An 18,919-nucleotide genomic window follows, 5' to 3' on the forward strand; every position below is an offset into this window, starting at 1 on the left:
ACAACAAAGGACGCCGGGGTGGCTAAAAGAACGGGCCTCCTGTGTCTGCAGCCACGGCCGCCACGGCGGAGGCCGAACGAGCCTTGTGGACATGGGGCCGGGGCAGCCTCTCCGGCTTCCTCCTCTCTCTGTGTCACTCTTCTCTCTCCTCACTGTGGCTTCGGTGGCTCCGCCCAGGACACTTTCACTGAAGTGGCAATGACACAGACAAGTGCATCCGAAGCCACAGTCTGGACCACCCTGTGGCCAACACGCCGATGGTGGGCCTGGCCCCAGCCGCTGCCCCAAAGCTCCCCTGGGAGCTGCTCGCACTCGCGCCCCTACTCAAGGTACCTGGTGCTGTTTGCCCCATGTGTCTCCTTGGCCTTAGTCTCCCTCGTCTGCGTGCCCGCTTTTCTATGGGGTGGTCTATCTTTTTCTTGTTGATTTGCAGGAGCTCTTTATATATTTATACATCCTGGACACAAGCCTTTGCTGCTCATTCGTATTGCAACCGCCCCACCCACCACCTTTTCTGTCGCAGTTGTGACGCCCGAAGTTTTACCTGTGTTTTAAACTCAGCGAGGGATTTCAGGGGGCCTGGGTGGCTCAGTCGGTTAAGCGTCAGACTTTGGCTCAGGTCATGATCTCGAGGTTCACAAGTTTGAGCCCCACATCTGGCTCTGTGCTGACAGCTCAGAGCCTGGAGCCTGCTTCAGATTCTGTGTCTCCCGCTCTGTGCCCCTCCCCTGGTTTCCCTCTCTCTCTCTCTCTCTCTCTCTCTCAAAAATAATAAATAAACGTTAAAAAATAGTAAATAAACTCGGCGAGGGATTCCAAACGTTGTTTTGCACTATCTTTTGTTCACACATAATCACCCTTTTACGGGTTCTTCATGTTTTTCTGTATTTTCGGGTCTACACCTGGGGTCGTTTTCCTTTAGCCCAAATGCACACGGTTCCTCCAGCCTTGCTCTTAGCGCAGGGCGTGGGAGACTTGTCCGGGTCTGATGCACTCTCTCCCGGGAGGGTGTTTTCCGCGGCCCTCTCCCGGGGTGTCTTCGGCTTCTGCGACTTCTCTTGGGCGTCAGTCACCTTTCCTGCTACTTCGCGTGCCTGTCGTGACTGGCGAGCCGTGGAGGCTTGGGGCTGCCTCGTGTTCCCTCTCGCATCGTTCATTTTCTTGTTTTATTGAGCAACTCAAACCGTAAACGCTGTCCCTTCTGCGTGGGATCTCTGTGCCGTTAGCTGAGCTGCTTGGATTGTGTCCCCTGCCCGCGTGGCTCACAGACCAGCCAGGGGTTTGAGCAGAACTTATCAGGGGGTATTCGGGGCTCCCCTTCTGGGGTCTCCTCTCGCCTTCCAGCCGCTGCGACCACCCTCAGCTCCGCCCTCTGGTGCTTCAAGCGGCAAGACTGTGGGTTCCGCCGGGGTTTTAGCCTGCCCTCCGACATAGGGCGCCAGCGTGGGATGTGAGTCCCTCCTCCTGAGCGTCCACGTCCTACAGCCTGGGTCTGGGTGCCACCGCGCCCGTGCTGTTGGACAGGTGTCTCCGTGTCAGCGATTGTGGACGGTTGTGCACGGAGCTGGTCCAATCGGAGACACCCGGCCTTTGCTGGGAGTTGCCCTCGGGCAGTTAGGACGGAGGAGGGCTGGAGCCCACAACCCGATCTGGACAGAGCAGGGCAGATGGGGGCGTCACTTGGTGAGACCCGGTCTTGCTCTGACTAGCCTTGGTTTAGGGGCTGGTCTCATCAGAGATTTAACGGGGAGCCTGGCCGGGCACAGCACCAAGATTTCACAAGTGTTTTGGGGTGTGTGGGACCAACGGTGTGTCGTGTCCGAGGACCTTGCCCCCGTGGCTGTGGGAAGCTTCGCTGGGCTCTCTTTCGGTCACCAAGGCTCCCCGCCTGGGGTGAGGTCAGTCCTCAGCCCAGCGCCCAGAACCGGCGGTCGTCAGCCCTCCGAGGGCTCTCCTGTCTCCGGGACTTCAGCTCATTAGGCCACCATGGCCCCACAGCTCTCTGAGCCTTAGCACAGAGGCTCTAGTGTGTGTGGCCCCTCTCGGTCCCCAGAAGGAGTGAGACCTTCCTGGGGGGGGGGGGGGGAAACCACCCTTCCTGCCCCTGCAGGTCCAGCACCCCCAGCCTCCCGGGGAATAAAGATCAAATGAGAGGCAGGACCAGAAAGTCTGTTGAAATCACTGCTTCTCACATGGCATTTAAAACAAACAAATAAAAAAAGCCCAAACTTTTAAAACTGGGGGTGCATTTTGCCCCAGTGATACCAATCCTGGGACTTGTCTCAAGGCGATAACTTAGACGGATGGGGCGCGTTCAGGGTGGTCCGGCCGTAGACCAAGATGGTGACCTTGGAACCATCACTGAGAGGGAGTGGCCAGGGTGCCGACGGCAGAACCGTTCACAACGTTGAAAGAAAAACCCTACAAGCAGTGAATTCCCAATGGTAGGTAATTTGTTGAAAAAAATTTTGGAGGGCGCCTGGGTGGCTCAGTTGGTTAAGCGGCCGACTTCGGCTCAGGTCACGATCTCACTGTCCGTGGGTTGGAGCCCCGCGTTGGGCTCCGTGCTGACCGCTCAGAGCCTGGAGCCTGTTTCAGATTCTGTGTCTTCCTCTCTCTCTGACCCTCCCCCGTTCATGCTCTGTCTCTCTCTCTCTCTCTCAAAAATAAATTTAAAAAGTTAAAAAAAAATTTAAAAAAATTTTTTGGTTTACACGTAGTTTGAAGTCACAGTCACTAAAATAATTGTGGCAGATCTGGTGGAATATCGTGTTCTGTTACTGACGGAAGTCAGCAAATTCCAAGCCGGCCTCTGTGCACCACACTTTGGGGATTCGTACCTTTCGGTCGTCTGTATTTTCTGACTTTTTAAAGTAATGACGACTTTTCTGGGGTGTGTGTGTTTGAGGGATGATTTGCATGCAGTGAAACGCACAGGCATTTGACAAGCAGACGGTGGGACCTGCACCCGGGACAAGGTGGGGCGAACTACCCCCCCTTCAGAAGGCTCCCCCGTGCCTGTTTCTGGTCCATGATGTGTTGTGGATGACAGATTAGTCACAGGAAGGTGAGTCGAGGCCAGAAGAGAGTCTGAGCGCTGAGAGGTGGTCACGTGGTCCTATCACGGAGCCCCTGTGGCCCGGTGGGGGGCAAATCTGTGCCCTGTTCCTGGTGCCCTGCAGGTGCTGTGGTCTCGCGACCGCCGGAGGCTGCCATCCCTCCAGTCACCCCGGGGGTCACCTGGCCAAAGGCACGGAAGGCCTTTGTGACTGGGATGTCACCTGCCCTGGGAGGGGATGCTGCATTCCAGGGACACAGGTCTTTCTATCTCAGCTGCTGGCGCATATCAGCCCTTCTCAGGACCCACCTGGGGCCTCAGTGGCTGTGGGGTGACACCTCCCAGCAGCCTCATGGGCAGGGGCAGGCCATCGGGGGCCAGGGCCCCTGGAACTGAGCACCACAGGCTGGGGGCTTAGACGACATTGGTTTCTCGTTCTGGAGGCTGAAGTTCAAGGGCAGGGTGCAGGCAGGGTCAGGTTCCCGGAGGAGGCCCTCCCTGCCCGCAGAGGCCACTTTCTTGCTGTGTCCTCCCACGGCCAGCGGGCTCTGGGGTTTCTGCTCTTGTGAGGGTGCCACCCCACCCGATCAGGACCTTATGACCTCATTTAACCTTGACATCCCCCCCCCCCCCCGCCCCCGCCCAGGCCTGTCTCCAAATCCGGTCACACTGGAATATGGGCTTGAACACGTGAGTTGGAGGGACACAGTTCGGCCCACAGCAGACGGCTATCGAAGCAGGGCCCGCAGAAGGGACCCGGAGCTCCTGGTCCTGGAGGGCACTTTCCCGCGTGGACCCCCACGCCCCCTGGTCTCTTCGCAGGTGTCCGCGGGGCCAACCCTCAGTCTCCAGAACGCTAGGGGGTCCTTTCTCCCACAGCTGCGCCTGAGGGGTCTGGGGGCAAGGTCTGGGGGCAGGGCCATCCGTGGGCGTGGGGGTGGGGCCATCCCAGGGTGTAGGGGCGGGGCCGGCTCTGGGCGTGGGGGCGGGGCACGCGGGGACAGCCCTTGTCCGCTGGAAGGCGGGACAAGTGCGCAGGACGACCGGGAAGCACGCACTCGTGTCCTGTCCGGCAGGGGGATTGCTTCTCTGGTCAAGGTAAGAATTAAAACACCTTCCGTTAAGTACTGTGGCGCTCACTTATTTATTATGGAGGCTAGTGAATAACTCGGCCTTCTTGAAGGGGGACAGTATTTGCCCCTCGCCGCCCCAGAGTCCCTCCCAGCTTCACAGGGCCCCGCGAAGTAGCTGGTGGAGGTTTGCTGTGTGTGTGTGGCAGGGGGGTGGTCCCGGCCTCCCCAGGCCCCCAGGCCCTGCTGAGAGACGAGGGAATGGCCTCGTCCACTACCAGCAGGCTTCCTAGGGGCCCCTCTAACCAGCCACGGGTGCCCACCCTGCCGAGGCTAAGACGTCTCAGCAGAAGAGCAGAGCTCCCGGGGTGGGAGGCGTCTTCCCCACCAGGGCCCCTCCATGGCCTGTCTCCTCTGTCCTGTCCCGGTTCCTGGCTAATGCGGGCTCTTGCCCCGTCCCCCCGGGGGGACCACAGAAGGAGGACAAGGATGGACCCCAGGGGGAAACCCGGGCACTGAGGTTGTCTGGAACGGGGCGGCTGCGGGGCGGTGGGGAGGGCCAGGAGGAGGTGGGGGTCTGGCCCTCCAGGGCGAGGGCTGTTGAGAACAAGGTGATGGCTGCTGGGGAGCCCACCTCCGCCCTCGGCCTCGGCGCCCGGGCGGGCGATTGGTGGTTAGGGAGCCCTCGCCGGGCGGGGGGCTTGCTGAGGGCACTTGCAGGGGGAATATGCCTCCCACATCAGCTCCCCCACCCCCCCACCCGCGGGGGCCCTACAACTCTCCTCCGTTCCGACACCGTCCTCCTGGGGACTGGCCTCAGCCCCCTGGGTCCCACAAGACTGCCCCTCCCCCAACTCCGGATGCCGGTGGCCGTCCTGGTTGTCACCTGTGCCTCTGAGCAGCTGGCTATAGATCGGAGGTTCCAGTGACTCCCTCTGTGGGCCCACCTGGTTGGCTAGGGCAGCTCACAGGGAACACTTTACTTAGTCGACCAGCTGGTCATCGTCAAGGCTAGAACTCAGAACAGCCCAAGAGCTGCAGAGCCGGGCAGGGCGAGGGGAGGGGAGGGGTGGAGCCCCCTTGAGCCCTTGAGCACACGGCTGTCCCCAGTCTCCAAGAGTTCAACCGCCCGAAGCTCTCTGACCCCAACCCCATCCTTCTTTGGCTTTTTACGGAGGCTTGATCAAGTCATTGGCCATAGGTGATCCATTCAACCCCCAGGCCCTCTCCCCTCCCAGAGGCCAGGTGGTTCCTGCTCTCAGATCACAGGCTTGGATCCCTGGCCACCAGTGCGATCCTAGGAGCTTTCCAGCGTCTCCCCATTATGATACAAAAGACACCTTATTGGCTCTTCTCACTTGGAAAACCCCAGGGGGTTAGGGAGCCAGAAGCACGATGCAGAGCAAACATACATTTGGTCTCACGGGAGGCGTCCCCCGTCCCCCTCGGGCTCTGGGGATATGCGACTAGGCCGGGCAGCTCACGACACAGAACCAGAGCCAGAATGCGCATTCTCGGGCCACAGGGGCCAGAGGCGCCGGTGCGCGTCCCCTGCTCAGCGTGTGGGGCACCGTCACGGGGACAGATGTACCGAGAATGTGATGTAGATAAGCATGAAGACCTCAAATCAAATACAGCCAACGGGTTAGATCCACGCGAGTAGATAAAGGGGTCCTTTATCAGTAAGAAACAAGAAAAAATCATGAGAAAAGGCAGCAGTAGGTTTGGCAACCATGATCGTAGACGACAAATGGGGACCCGGGCAGCTGAACCCGGGGCAAGTCGTGAGGGCAGGGCCAGCACGGGCAGGGCGACAGGAACCACTGCAGGTAAGACTGGTCGTGTAGAGCGGCAGCGGGAATAAGGCGAGGTGGAGGCCCCCCCCTACCCCCCGGGGCACAGGGGGGTGTGGTCACCCGTCCACCTGCCCAGGGAGGGCACCACATCAGCGGGGAGGCGAGGGTCAGCAGTCAGGCCACCCTGAGCTCTCAGAGGGACAGATCCACACGGGGACGTGCAGGGTCAACACAGTCGCAGGAAAGGCCAGCTAGACAGCAGGGGGTGGGCAGAGGGACACGGACCTGGGGCAGGTGTGGGAGGAGCAGCACCAGAAACGGATTTCACCGGAGCCTGAGCCGCGGAGTGACTCGTGGTCAGAACCTGCACAGACGCTCGAAGGAAAACAGAGGACGAGGAGGAGAGGGTTAGTGTCCCTGCAGGAGACGGGGGCCCACGGGCAGAGCGGCCCACAAAGCCCATGCGGTACCCTGTGCGCCCCTCCGCGTGGGCCACATGGGCCCCTCTGTGTATTCGCCTCCGTGTGCACCCCTCCGTGTGCTCCCTCCACGTGGGCCCCTCCGTGTGCTCCCCTCTGAGTGCTCCCCTCCGCCTGGGCCCCTCCACGTGGGCCCCTCTGTGAGCTCCCCTCTGAGTGCTCCCCTCCATGTGGGTCTCCACGCGGGCCTCTCTGTGACTCTCCGCGGGCCTTTCCATGTGAGCTGCTGGAGCTTCCTCACCACATGACGGCTGCCCCCCCCCCCCCCCGCCCCCACAAGTGCTCCGAGAAACCAAGGGGGCGGCCGCCATCCCACGGATGACCTAGTCCCAGAAACCAGCACGGGCGGCGTCCTTCACGCGCGCCGTGTGCAACATTGACCCTGATTTGAAGCAGGTGGGAGCCCACAGGGGCAGGAATTCTGGACGCCGAGGACGCACAGGCCCTCTGGGCGGTTGGCTACCACACGAATACACGACGCAACACTTCAAAACGAGCTTGAAGACCGCAGGAATCACACGATATGTGAAAAATACTGCAAATCAGAATTAGAAATAAACTGAACATTAGTTTGGAAATGAAGATTAGAGCAGAGGGGCCACAAAAGTGGAGGCACACAAAAGCATTTGGAGAAGCATAGAAGGAAGTAAAAACGCATGAAAAGGATTGGAAAGAAAGCGGAAAATCGAGGAAAGGGGCAAAGCGGGGCGCTGGGGTGTCTCCAGGCGCAGCTGCGCCACGGCCAACAAGCGCCCAGACGCGCCTCGACAGGTGGGGGCAGGTGGGCGCGCGGGGCATCTGCTCAGGCGCAGCGGGGCGGCCGCACGGAGGGCGGAGCTGCGGCGTCGCTGGGGGTGTGGGCTGGGACGGCTAACAGGGGTGAGGTGTCCCTTCGGGGCGAGGAAACCGCCTGAGAGTAGAGCAGGTTCGTGGTTTGGCTGCACGACTTTGTAAAGACGCTGAAAACCGTTGAATGGCACGCGTGAGATGGGCGAAGGGCGTGACGTGTAAGTTACGTGTCGATCGCGGTGCAAGGGAAGGAGAGAAAGCGGAGGAACCAACAGCGCATAATCGGACGTCCCGGGGAAACCCCACAGCACCCGAGCAGAGCAGTCGCGAAACACTAAAACCCACGTCAGCCCACCTGGTCCGCAAAGTCTGGGACTCACGTGCTGAAAGGACACGTCACGTACACTCAGGGAAACTGAGCCAGAATGGCTAACACTGGGACGCGTTTTTGTACGATTATTAGGCCCTGGGGCTCTTAGGTCTTAGACTGTCTAAGGGAAACCCCGGAAAACGCCCACCCAGGCGGACGGGACCACGGGATGTGTGGGCGGATGGCACGGACCACACAGGGGCCAGGGGACCCCACAAGAGCTCTGCAGGCGCTGAGGACACATCCTCCGGCACCTGCGAACCCAGGACCGCGCGACACGCAGGACACAACGACGCAGCCCGCCAGAGCGCAGTAGAAGGCAGCAGGACCTTTTCCCCACCCCCCCCGCCCCCCAAGAAGCAGGCAGGGTGGGGGGAGGGGGAGGGGGAGGGGCCCACTGCAGATTCGGTCGCTGACAGGAGTCACCACCCCAGACTCAGGACATGCCAAGCTCAGCCCCACAGGCAGTGACCACGGCCAGGTCACACAGCTCTCAGCTGGACGAGTCACGGCTGGCTCCGGGTGGCCCTGGGCACAGGTCCTCCCTCCAGCGGGCCGCGCGGGGTCATTCTCTGAAGGGGCACGGGACCACCTTCCCTGGAGCTGGGACTCCGGAGCTCTGCAGGGGGCCAGAAGACAGAACAGGGGTCCCCGACACCCAGCCACCTTCAGGACCTTCGTGGCCAAGCCTGGGTCCCAGCAGGGGCCCCGCCTGCCTTTGTGGGGGTGGGGTTCCACCCAGCTGTGGGATCCTTCACATCGCGCCAGAGCTCCAGGGCATCATGTCCCCAGTCCTGTCACATCCAGTGCCTCTGCCCCAGGGTGGGGGCCAGCGAGAGGAGGGGGCTGGCGGGGGGCGGGGGGCTGAGCTAACACCCAGGATGGCGACTCCCAGTGACCCCACCAATTCCGCAGGTGCAGGGAGCCCTCCCTCTGGCAGGTGCAGGGAACCACCTGCCGCTGGCCCCGGCTAGTTGGGTGAGAGGAGCGCCATCTGGTGGCCGGAGGCGGCATCACCCTCCTTTGTTTTCGGGGACCAGTGGCCCTGAATCAGGTCTGGGATTGGGGGGGGGGGCGGGGGTGGGATGTGGGGAGTCCCCAAAGACTTCCTGGGCCAGCAGGGGCTGGCAGTTTTGGGGGGAGTGAGGTCCAGCGCCCCGACTTGCGCAGGCGCCCGCCACACCCCGCCGCCTCCGTGATCCCGGAGAGTGAATCAATGTGCTATTTGTAACTACGGAAACAAGACTTCTTTTGTCCCCAGTGTCCTTGGGTGAACAAAGGTGCTTAGAGCTAAGTCTTTGAGACGTAGCAGAAGTTTGGCTCTGGATACTAACTTTCTCACAGCGAGGAATACTCACTGTGGAAATAGGGATTAAAACAATCCCCATTAAAAAAAAAAGGGGGGGGGACACCTGGGTGGCTCAGTAGGTTAAGCGTCTGACTTCGGCTCGGGTCTGATCTCGCGGTTCGTGAGTTCGAGCCCCACGTCGTCAGACTCTGTGCCGACAGCTTGGAGCCTGGATCCTGCTTCGGATTCTGTGTCTCCCTCTCTCTCTGCCCCTGCCCTGCTCGTGCTCTGTCTCTCTGTGTCTCAACAATAAGTAAACGTTAAAAAAAAAAAAAAAAAAAAGAACTGTCTCTCTCAAGGTGACGATGGTGGGGATTCCATCACGATATTGTGGTTTTGTTGGAAGTATCTGGAAGACTGAGCCGCCGCTTGCTTTCAGACCGCCCGTGTGAACCTCCGGCACGTGCCGTGACCCCAGAAACCCTGCGTGGAAGGCGCGTGCACAGGCCTCTGCTGTGTGATTGCTCTCGTGGGGAGTTGGGGACGGGGCCCAATCAGGTTTGCCCCTGGGGGTGGGGACGGGGACTTAGGGGAGCGGCAGGAGGAATGTTCCGGAGTGGCTTCTGTTAGAAGGCACTCGTGGTGCACTCGGCTGACGGGCCCGCAGCCCTGAGCCCCCTCCGTCTCCGCCGGCGCCCCCACCCGGGACATTTCGCGTGGGTGGAATCGCGTGGCGGGGGGCCCCTCCCGCCTGGCTTCTTCCCCTGCGCGTGGGGTTTCGGGGTCATCACGCCGCGGGCGTCAGCGGGCACCCCCTTCTGCCGCTGAGTACGGTGGGCCGCGTCTACAGCTTCCCTCGAAAGAAATTGAGAACCGGAAACAACTTCCGAACTCTAGTTAGTTAACCGTCCGTCTGCTGGAGAGCTTTCAGAGACTGGGCGGAGGTGTGCATCTGAGGGACAGACAGCTGACGGGGCAGGGGGCCCATCTGGACAACGCGGGCTGGCTGACTCGGGAGGGTGGGCACCGGGCTCCGCTTTGCTGTGGGAGGACGTGTTTGAAGCGTCCTGTGGAAGGAGCCCTGGGCTGTGGGCACCGGCCGGCTGTCCCTCCACGTCCCTGACCCTGAGGAGGCGACGGTGGGCAGTGGAGTCCAGCTGGGGCTGTGGACGCCTGGCGTTCCCTCCCCGCATGCACAGTGTGTTCTGCTCCCCTGTGCTTTAGAAGTCACGTGTTCCCAAGGAAGACCCAGGCTGCGTGGTGACAAGTGTCACTCACAGGCAGTGGGGGGGAGGGGGGACCGGGGCCTGGCTCTGGATGGGCTGTTCTTCCGCGTCCGGCCTCTTAAAGGAACACGTAGTCTCATGCCCTGTCACCCGGGTCAGAGTCGCGGCGATCCACGGTCCCCTGGGCCACGTCGGGGTTTTGGCATCAGTGCCCTCGTCCCCAAACTGACTAAGGGTCTGTGATGTGACGTTTCGTGTTGCATTTCCTCTTCAGCTCAGAAGACTGTGTGAGCCGCGTGGGGCCCTGGCCGTGGCAGCTGACGGGACCGGAGCGCCGCCCGTGTGGGGCGTCTGTGAACGCTTTGCCATGTTCAGCCTCCAGGACACAGAGGACCTCGCCCTGCGCTCGAGGCACCAGGGCCGGGCGGGGCCGGTGGGGTGCGGTCCGCGGGGGTCCGCTTGGAGAGACCTTACCTGCTGTTGGCTCTGTGTTCCTGCACGGGGCCAGGGAGCACGGCCTGCACCGGCCCCCCCTCCTTTCAGAAATTCACTTATTCATTTTGAAACAGAGAGAGAGAGAGAGAGAGAGAGAGAGAGAGCGCAGAGGAGGGGCAGAAGGAGAGGGAGAGAGAGAGAACCCCAGGCAGGCTCCGGACTGTCTGCGCAGAGCCCGACGCGGGGCTTGAACTCACGAACTGTGACATCACGAGCTGAACCGAAATCAGGAGTCCGCCGCTTAACTGACTGAGCCCCCAGGCGCCCCTCCGTTTCCCCTTTCAGGAACCTGCTGAGGTTTTCCGGGGGTCCTCACACACGCTCTTTGTTGAACGCCGGGCCCTGTATAGCTATTAATTCACGGAGGTTACCTGTTCCATTAATTCTCCCTTTTCCCTCACTTATCGTTTCGATCTGGCAATCGCTGTGCAAGGTGGGCTGGCCTCCCGCGGTGACTGTCACTTAGGCAAATTCTCCCGGGTTTCTGGCAGCTCTCCTCCGTGTGTTTTGGGGCAAAAGGTTAATAGCTGTGATGTGGGCTCCACGGACTGTCCGCGGGGCTCTGCGGGGGCTCCTCTGTGGCCCCTGTCAAACCTGGTACCTGATTTCCAAATTTAATTTCCCGCGAGGCCGTGTGGGGCCCTGCTCCTGCAGCTCTCTAGCAAACAAAATCGGGGTCCCCGACTCTTACCGCCAGCGGAAAGGCAGGACCAGGCAGCGATGCAGCAGGTGGTGCCCCAGCCGGCCCGGGGTCCTCTCGCCCCGGGGACCTGGGGGCTCACGGGCCACCTGTTTGTTCCCACAGCTGTTCTCCTTCCACTCAGAACGGTCACCTGCAACGCGTCGGGTCCGTGACCTTCCGTTTCTTTGCATTGTTATTCCTGCCCGATGCTCAGTCGTCACACGGCCGGGCGTCCAGCTGGCCGAGGAAGACCACCGGCTACAATGGAAGCAAGTGAAACGTAGGTAAAGGGGGGGGGGGGGGGAGACGGTTCCAGGCAGGGAACGGCAAGTCAGGAAGCCCTGAGGCCAGAGACGGGCTTGCTTTGAGGAGCTGCGGGAGAGCTGGAGGGGTAAGTAAGGGGCCAGGCTGGGCAGGGCAGGGTGGTGTCTCTCCAGAGAGCAGGAAGGCAGAGGTGGTTGTTAAGCAGGGTGGTGCCAGGGTCAAGTTGGCATTTAAGAAGGTCCCTCCCGCTGCCTGTGTGGCGGGAGGGGGCAGGTGTGCCACATGGGGATCAGGGGAGAGGAGACGGTGGGTGGGGCAGGGAGGCGGCCCTGAGAGTCTGGCGGGATGGGCGGCTTGGGCGGGGTGAGTACAGCGCGGTGCCCACGCAGAAGAGCCCTCTCCCTCAAGCCCCAGCCGCCACCGGAGCGGGTAACACTACAAGGGGCTGGTTTTGCACCCCTCCCGCCCGGCTCTGGAAGGGGTGTCTGCCTGCCTCCTCCTCCAAGGCACTGGCGGCGCAAGCTAACTGGGGGCATGCAGAGGTGGGGCGTGGCGCTGGGTCTGTGCCCCGTATCTACCATGGAAGTGCCCAGACCCACGTGCAAGGCGGGGGTGGGGGGCGGCAGGGCCCAGGACCTGCCGGTGGTGAGAACCCGCAGAGGATTGATGGAAGCGGGCCCCCAGGCGTGGGGACCCCACAGACGCGTCTGCGTCGGGGAGGTAGGGCCGGGGTGGCGGGCCACCCGGGTGGGGCTACCTCGGTGGCATGCGGGCAGGGGCGCTGGGCTCCATCTCCCGTCCCTGCAGGGGCGTCCGTAGACAGCTGGAGGCGGGGGTCCCTGAGCAGGGCCGGGGAGGAAAGCCCGGGCAGGGGCGGCTGTCTCAGGTCCCGGGGTCACCACCGGGTCCTCCTCCGCCCCGGGCGCGACCCCCCGGGTCTCCGATGGTGTCCTCACCGGTGGCCACGCGAGGGCGCCCGAGCTCCACCCACCGTCCCTGCCTCGGGGACCCCCTTCCCCGGCCGCATCCAATCGGGAAACCCGAGACCCTGGGCGGGGGGCGCTCTGACCTGCTGGGGCGGGCCGCTCCCGGGTCCGGGGGTGGGGGGGGCTGCGGGCCTGGCTCCACCGGCCTCTGGGGAGGAGCACGGCGAGCAGGGGACGCGCTGCTCCTCCGCGCAGGCCCGGGGGGCTTCCTGGGGGAGGCAGCATCTCGGGGAGCAGGCTGCGCGGAGCTGGGGCGGGCTGGGATGTGGCTTCCGCGGTCAGCGCTCACCCCACCCGCGGAGGGCCGGCGACTCCCGAGGCCGCGCCCCTCCCCCGGGAGCCCCGCGGGAGGGGGCCGGTCCCACTCTGTTCCCGGGGCTGAAGCTGAGGGACGCGTGCGTAATGGATGCCGCGGAAACAGAGGTATTAACGCGGGGTGGGGGAGAGACGCATCCCTTGTTAATATTTATGAAGCCCTCAGCCCCGTCATTCAAGAGCCTCATAAATATTAATTCGCAATTAAACATTTATATGAAGGCGGTTGGTTCTCCTCCCCCTCAAGGAACCTGTTTGAAGTCGGGGCTGTGCTAGGTGTGGGCAGCGGGGTCTCCGGGGAGGGCCTGGGGGCTGGAGGCAGTGACCTGGGCTTGCTGCAGAGGGGCCTCCCGGTGACAGCGGGGCCCAGCCAGCACCTGCCGCCAGGCCCAGCCCGCCCCGGCGGACTGCTCCGGACACTGGCAAGACCCCCACGGTCCGGGCGCTGGAATCAGGCCGCAAAATCGATGTCTTGAGCTGGTGTTGCCCCCTGAAATCTATCAGTCATGTACACGCCAGTAAGATTTACTTGGCACAGGAGTGCCAAGAGTGGGCTGAGGTCAGGCGCTTTTTTGGGGGGGGGGGTCCCCCTTCAGGCCCAGGCTGGCGATGACCTCCCACTGGCGGTGGCAGACTCCAGGGGACAGTGGCAGGGGTCTCCAGGCTGCCCTCCCATCGTCCTCCACTCTGGGGTGTCTTTTCTGTTCTTGGTTTCGGGGGGCCAGTCCAGGGGGGCGGTAACTGGCGGTCCTCAGGGCCCCGGCTCCAGCAGGCTGTCCACGTGACCCCCTTCTCCGTGTCCCCTCTCGGCCCGGGATGGACCCCCTTCAAGGCGGGGGAGGGGCTTGGTGGGCGTTCGCGTCCAGCCCCACGGGTAGGGCTCTCCCGCGGGGCTCCCTGGGGCGGCCCGGACTCCTTACCGTGGCGGGGTCCCGCGGTGCCCTCTGAGCCCAGGGGATGGGGCCCCGCTGGATCTGCCCCTCCGGACGGCCGGGCTGTGGGGCACAGGTGCCCTCGCACTGAGGTGGTGATGCCACACGACCCCTCCTGCCCGGCACGTGCAGACCCTCCACGTGTCCGACCCCTCGGCTTGGCCCGGCCGGTGGGCAGCGGTGGGAGCTCAGGTTGCCACGGGTATTTTCTGAGCTGCTGGCTCGGGCTGTCTTCCGTGGGCCGTTGGAAGGGACTCTTCCCCACACGCGGCCGCCCCCGTGGCTCCTCTCACAGCTTTCCGTTTCTGCCTCCAGCCCATCTGGAGCCGGCTTTTTATAGGGTGTAACGTAGGAATCCGGGCACAGCTCCCGGGTGACGAGCCCTCTTCCCCCTGCACCGCGGCCCCTCTGCCCTTGTGAGGCCGCGAGGCCGCAGGCCTGTCCAGGGCCAGCTTGCTCGTCACCGGCTCCTCATCGACTCATCCGTGCTGGTCCTGGCCTTCCCGTCCGTCCTCACGTGGGGGCCGCGGCCCTCGCCTCTTCGCTCTTTCTGCGCCTGGCGCCCCTGCTCCTGGGCCTGGATCTTCCTCGGTGACTTCAGGGGGCGGGTTCCGAGTGTCTTTAAAAAGCTTGCGGGAACCGCGATCTTCGTGATGTGGATCTGGAAACCGACCTGGGGACAGCCGTCTGTGGTGAGTCACGCACGTCTGGCGGTGGCGCTGGGGTTCCAGGCGCTCTCTGTCATCGGATGCCGAGCCGCTCCGTGGTCCCGGTGGCTGCTGGGAGCGGTGTCTGATTTTCTGGGCGGTTTCTGCCGGCGGAGTCTTGGTACTGATTCCGGTAGGTTTATCTTGTAACTCTTACTAGTTCTAGGAGTTGTTTGATCCAGTTACGTCTGCCACGAGGACCCACGAGGACCACGAGGGTGGCCTCGTCAGCCACAGGCAGTGGCCGTCTCATTTCCTCCTTCCCAACCCTGACACCTGTCACTTCATCGTGCTTTTGGCGTGCACGTTTCTGGGACTTTGAGGGTTCCATTAACCAGTGCGACAAGGGACATCCTGACTTACAGCTGATCCTGGAGAGATCGAGTCTTGGATTTCTGTCTTACGTCTGATATTTCGAGAGAGTTTTTGGAGAAAAAAAATATTTTATTTTAGAGAGAGAGAGTATGAGTGGGGCAGAGACGGAGAGAGAATCCTAGGCAGGCTCCACACTCAGGGCGGACCCTGACGTGGGGCTCAGTCCCACGACCCTGGCATCATGACCTGAGCCAACCTCAAGAGTCGGAGCCACCCAGGCGCCCCAGAAATAGATTTTACCAGCGGAGGAGGTTCTCTGAGAGTTTTCAGAAACTGTGAAAGGAGCGGAACTTTACACAGTCCCTCCCGGTGTCTGTCGAGGCCATTCCCAGGGGGGCTTTGCTCCTTTGGTCCCTTCAGGAGGCCCGGGAGGCCCCCGCGGACTGTCCAGGGCGAGCGTTTCTCTGGACCGTGTTGTCTGCACCCACATTTTGTCACCGCTACTTTAGGCGCCTCTAGGGAAGACGGAACGCTGCGTGGGAAACTATGCCCGCGCCTTGTCGTGTAGAAGTTGTGTTTCACGTTCACACGGGGGCTCCCTGGACCCCTTTCATCACAGCATTTGGTCACAGCGCACTCTCTGCATGTGTACAGAAGAAAATAAAAGCGGGGTAGGTGAGTTCGCTGGTCCCGACGTGCTCTCGCTCTCAGAAAGGGCTGCTCCGAGTCGCTCTCTGACTCGGGCCCTTCCGTGTCCTTGCTTCCTGAGCGCGTTTGTCCCGTGCGGGTCCGTCCTGCCCTGGAAGGAAGCCGCCTCGTCCTGCACCCCCCCCAGCCGGGGTACTGAGCCCGGTTCCTCACTGACCTCCTGCAGGTGGTGCACAGCCCACTGGGTGAAGGGGCAGGTCCCCAACGGCAGTGTCACCACCTCACACGCCAGCCACCTGTGAGGGACGCGGAGCCACTGCGCTTCTGACCAACTGGCTACCGAGTCGGGGTGCCCGTGCGCTTCTCCTGCCCCACACCCGGTTCTGTAATCCGGGGGACAGACTCACCGAGCCCCGAGGTGTTATCAGGAGGGACGCGGGCCGGGGGCAGTCTCCTCCTCCGTGAGGAGACACACGGGCCCGCCCTGAGCATCTGTGGCCTGTCCCTGTGGACTCCAGGAAGGGGCCCCCCCAGCATGTTCCTGCGTCCACCTCGGGCAGGTGCACCCAAGCCCGGCGCCCAGCTTTCCTTGGGGTCTCGTTACGTGGGCCTGATTGACTGGATCAGTGGCTGTGCTACTGAAGTGTCCCCAAGCCTCCCCTCTGTAGGCCGCCCTCTGCCCCCCCGTGCTCTCTCTGGTGGCGCAGGTGGGGTCGGAGGTCTCCTGAATTCCAAAGACACCCCTGTCCGCAGGGACTCCCGGGGTTTTAGAAGCCCCTCCAGGAGCCTGACCACCGGTAGACGAACCCTTCGCTACCCTGCAGCGGGAGCGGCGGGCGCAGCTGGGGCGCGGAGGCGGGCGGAGGCGTGCTCTTGGGTTCAGGTGACCTCCCTTTATTCCGGGACCAGCGCTGTTCAAAGCCGAATGGCAGAACCAGCGTCTTTGCCTTGACTGTGGGCGAGCTGGCGGGAGGAGCTGGGCACCGAGGGCGGGCCGGGGCACAGGGAGGGGTGTGTGGAACGGGGAGCCGTCCTGGACGACCGCGTGATGCTGGCAGGTGCGCCCAGAGCCCCCCGGGGGAGGGAGGGGGAGCCCGTGCTCCGTGGGGCACCGTCCGCGGGCCAGGCAGCTCACAGGCCTGTGGGGCCCGAGGGATGCCGAGCAGGCCCCCAGGCCCGTGCGTCCCGCGGAAGCAGGTGGGCGGTACAGGTGTGTCGGAGGCAAGGCCAGTTCGCTCCTTGGCGAGTCACGGAGAGAAAGCACGCCAGGTGAGGGGTGGCACAAGGGAAACTTTATTTGCAGCAAATGGGATCCGGGAGAAGAGCTCACAAAACCGTGAGTCCCCGAACCAGGGTGGGCGGATTCTTTTCATTCAGGGTTAGGACGAGCATCCAGAAAGGGAGCCTCGTCCTCGTCTGGAGAGGCGGCCCAAAGTCGTGTCCTGAAGGAAACACGCCTGCAGGTGCATTCCTGTGCCCCTCCGGGGGGGGGGGTTCACTTTATAATGAGGGTCACTCGGTGAGCCACTCTGTGGGCGTCTGCGCAGGCGTGAGGGGGTTGAGCTCGCCCGGGTCCGGCGGCCGCAGAGCTTCAGGCAGTAGTTACTGCCTGAGGGGCGGTTTCTGTGTCGTCGGGGATGTGACGCCCTTCCGGTCCTTTGCCTGAGTTAAGAAATAAGCTGGGGGAGAAGAGCTTAAGGAAGAACGTGAGGCCAAGGTCGGTGGGTACAGGCAGGAGGGCAGTAAGGCTCAGGTCTTGGGGTCCGGCTGGTGACACGGGGGTGGGGTCAGCCCCACTAGGCTGTGGCCCCCAGGCTGGTCACCCCGGCGGAAGCAGCAGGGACCGGGGAGACGGCTGCACCCCCTTGTCTTTTCTGGCGGGGGAATTTCTAAAGGGAGGTCTGCACCTGTGCCTGCCGTGTTGATCTGGGCCCTGAGACGAGGCAGGCGGGGTGACTGCTCAGCCCGGTGTGGCCTGAATGTGTCCCCAGATCCACATGTGGAGGCCGTGCCCCCGGTGTGATGGGCTTTGGAGGTGGGCCCGTGGGGGTGGTGGGGTTACATGCGTCAGGAGGGTGGGACCCCTGTGTGGGGTCAGTGCCCTTGTGCGAGGAGACGGGGCACTTGTCACCTGCACCTTGATCTCAGACCTGCACCTTCGGAACTGTGATGTCTGTGTTTAGGCGCCTTGTCTGTGGTGCTGTGGAGGCTGGAGTGGGTTGGGGACAAGGCCCTCCTTCTGGTCCCTCTCCATCCTCCTCTCCCCAAGATGCCCCAAACACCTAGGGTGTGTCCACCGTGGGGACAGGCCACGCACGCCCACACCGCTGCCGGTGCTTCTGCTGTTCCCCTGCCTGGAGGGGGGAGGTCACCGGCAGGCCACGGCCCTCGCCCCCCCACCTCCCTCCCCAACAGGAATGTGCAGAGCGGGCTCTGAGCTGAGGCCTGGAGGCTCCCACTGGCTGCTTAGTGGCTCTCTGCCTGCAGTCGGACCTGCAAAGCAGGAGAGCGCTAGAACCCTTGGCGGTGTGTGGGTGCAGGGTGCGGGGGTGAGGGTCTGTGAGGGCAGGGGGAGGTTGGAGCTGGGCGAGGGTCTGTGGGGGCAGGGGTAAGGGTCTGTGGGGGCAGGGGTGAGGAGGGAGCTGGCCTGGCCGTGGGTCCCGGAACCCTCCTGAGGACGACAGCTCCAAGTTCACGGTGGAGGGAAATGCCGCAGGAGCAGTCCAGCCTCCCTCAGCTGGGACCACTTGGTGTCTGGGGCGGCCTGGGTGTCTCCCCTGTAGAGTAGGTGGTGTGGGGTCGGGGTGGGGGGCAAGGGTGTATAGGGTGCAGGGTAGGGGGTGTAGGGGTAGAGGGTGGAAGGTGAGGGTGAAGGGTAGAGGAGTGAGGAGTGGAGGGTGGAGGGGTGCAGGGGTGGGGGGTGGAGAGTGGAGGGTGGAGGGGCGCAGGGGTGAAAGGTGGAGGGGTGGCGCTCTAATGGGCCTTGTGGGGGTCTTGGCTCGTGGGCAAGCCCTCTGCCACACCCCTCCTTTCTGTGCTGATCTGAGACCCAGGGGGGTCATTCTGGGTCAAGGTCGGGGGTCATAATGGGGCTGGCTCAGGTCATTGCTGGCCCCCATCCCGGAGGAGGGTGGTCCCACAGGGCACGTTGCTGGGTGAGGAGGCAGAGCTCCCTGAACCCCTGCCCCCCGGACACCCTGCCCGGAAGAGCCACCGCTCATCCCAGTGTGGCCCAGGCCACGGGTGGGACCGCCCGCTCGGTGGGCTTGGGGTGGCTGCCTGGCCGCTGCTGACCCTGAGCCCGGGCCCCTCCACTTCCAGGGCTTTGCAGAGAATTGGGGGTGGGCCCGGTCTGGTTAGTTACTCGGTGATTTAAATGAACCGCAACAGGCTTTTTATTGATCGGCCTAGAAGAGCCACGAGCCCGGTCTGTCCCGAAGGCCGGCAGGTTAGCTTCCAGCTCGGGAATGCAGGTCCGTGGAAGGGGGCGCAGCACTGG

The 18,919-nt window shown here is 62.8% G+C and overlaps 1 protein-coding gene and 1 long non-coding RNA gene across 4 annotated transcripts; both read right to left on the reverse strand.

Annotated features, from left to right (window-relative positions):
* Positions 1 to 4,183: 4,183 nt before the first annotated feature.
* On the reverse strand, positions 4,184 to 6,412 carry LOC147579648 (uncharacterized). 2 transcript variants are annotated; one of them, XR_015251969.1, is made up of 4 exons: positions 6,210 to 6,412; positions 5,487 to 5,802; positions 5,015 to 5,139; positions 4,184 to 4,374 (listed from the first exon to the last, which is right to left on the reverse strand). It is a non-coding gene; the product is annotated as an uncharacterized LOC147579648 (long non-coding RNA). The 2 variants fall into 2 exon arrangements; XR_015251968.1 differs by having other exon boundaries at positions 5,015 to 5,802.
* Positions 6,413 to 8,794: 2,382 nt separating this feature from the next.
* LOC147579649 (uncharacterized) lies at positions 8,795 to 14,758 on the reverse strand. Of its 2 annotated transcripts, none has more exons than XR_015251974.1 (2): positions 10,943 to 14,754; positions 8,795 to 9,705 (listed from the first exon to the last, which is right to left on the reverse strand). XR_015251974.1 is itself a non-coding variant. In XM_086708653.1 (2 exons), the coding sequence occupies exon 2, from the start codon at positions 12,726 to 12,728 to the stop codon at positions 11,748 to 11,750; it is 981 nt and encodes a 326-aa protein (XP_086564779.1). In that variant the 5' UTR covers positions 12,729 to 13,315; positions 13,739 to 14,758; the 3' UTR covers positions 8,795 to 11,747. The 2 variants fall into 2 exon arrangements, 1 of the variants encoding a protein (XP_086564779.1); XM_086708653.1 differs by having other exon boundaries at positions 8,795 to 13,315; positions 13,739 to 14,758.
* Between the last annotated feature and the right edge of the window lie 4,161 nt (positions 14,759 to 18,919).

Source organism: Puma concolor, chromosome B3 (genome assembly GCF_028749965.1).
Source record: "Puma concolor isolate L17-30 chromosome B3, mPumCon1.1.hap2, whole genome shotgun sequence".
In the NCBI taxonomy this organism is placed as follows: domain Eukaryota; kingdom Metazoa; phylum Chordata; class Mammalia; order Carnivora; family Felidae; genus Puma; species Puma concolor.

Coding starts and splice junctions, on each gene's coding strand:
- LOC147579649 (XM_086708653.1), bottom strand. CDS start 12,728: ATGCTGCCTCCCCCAGGAAGCCCCCCGGGCCTGCGCGGAGGAGCAGCG.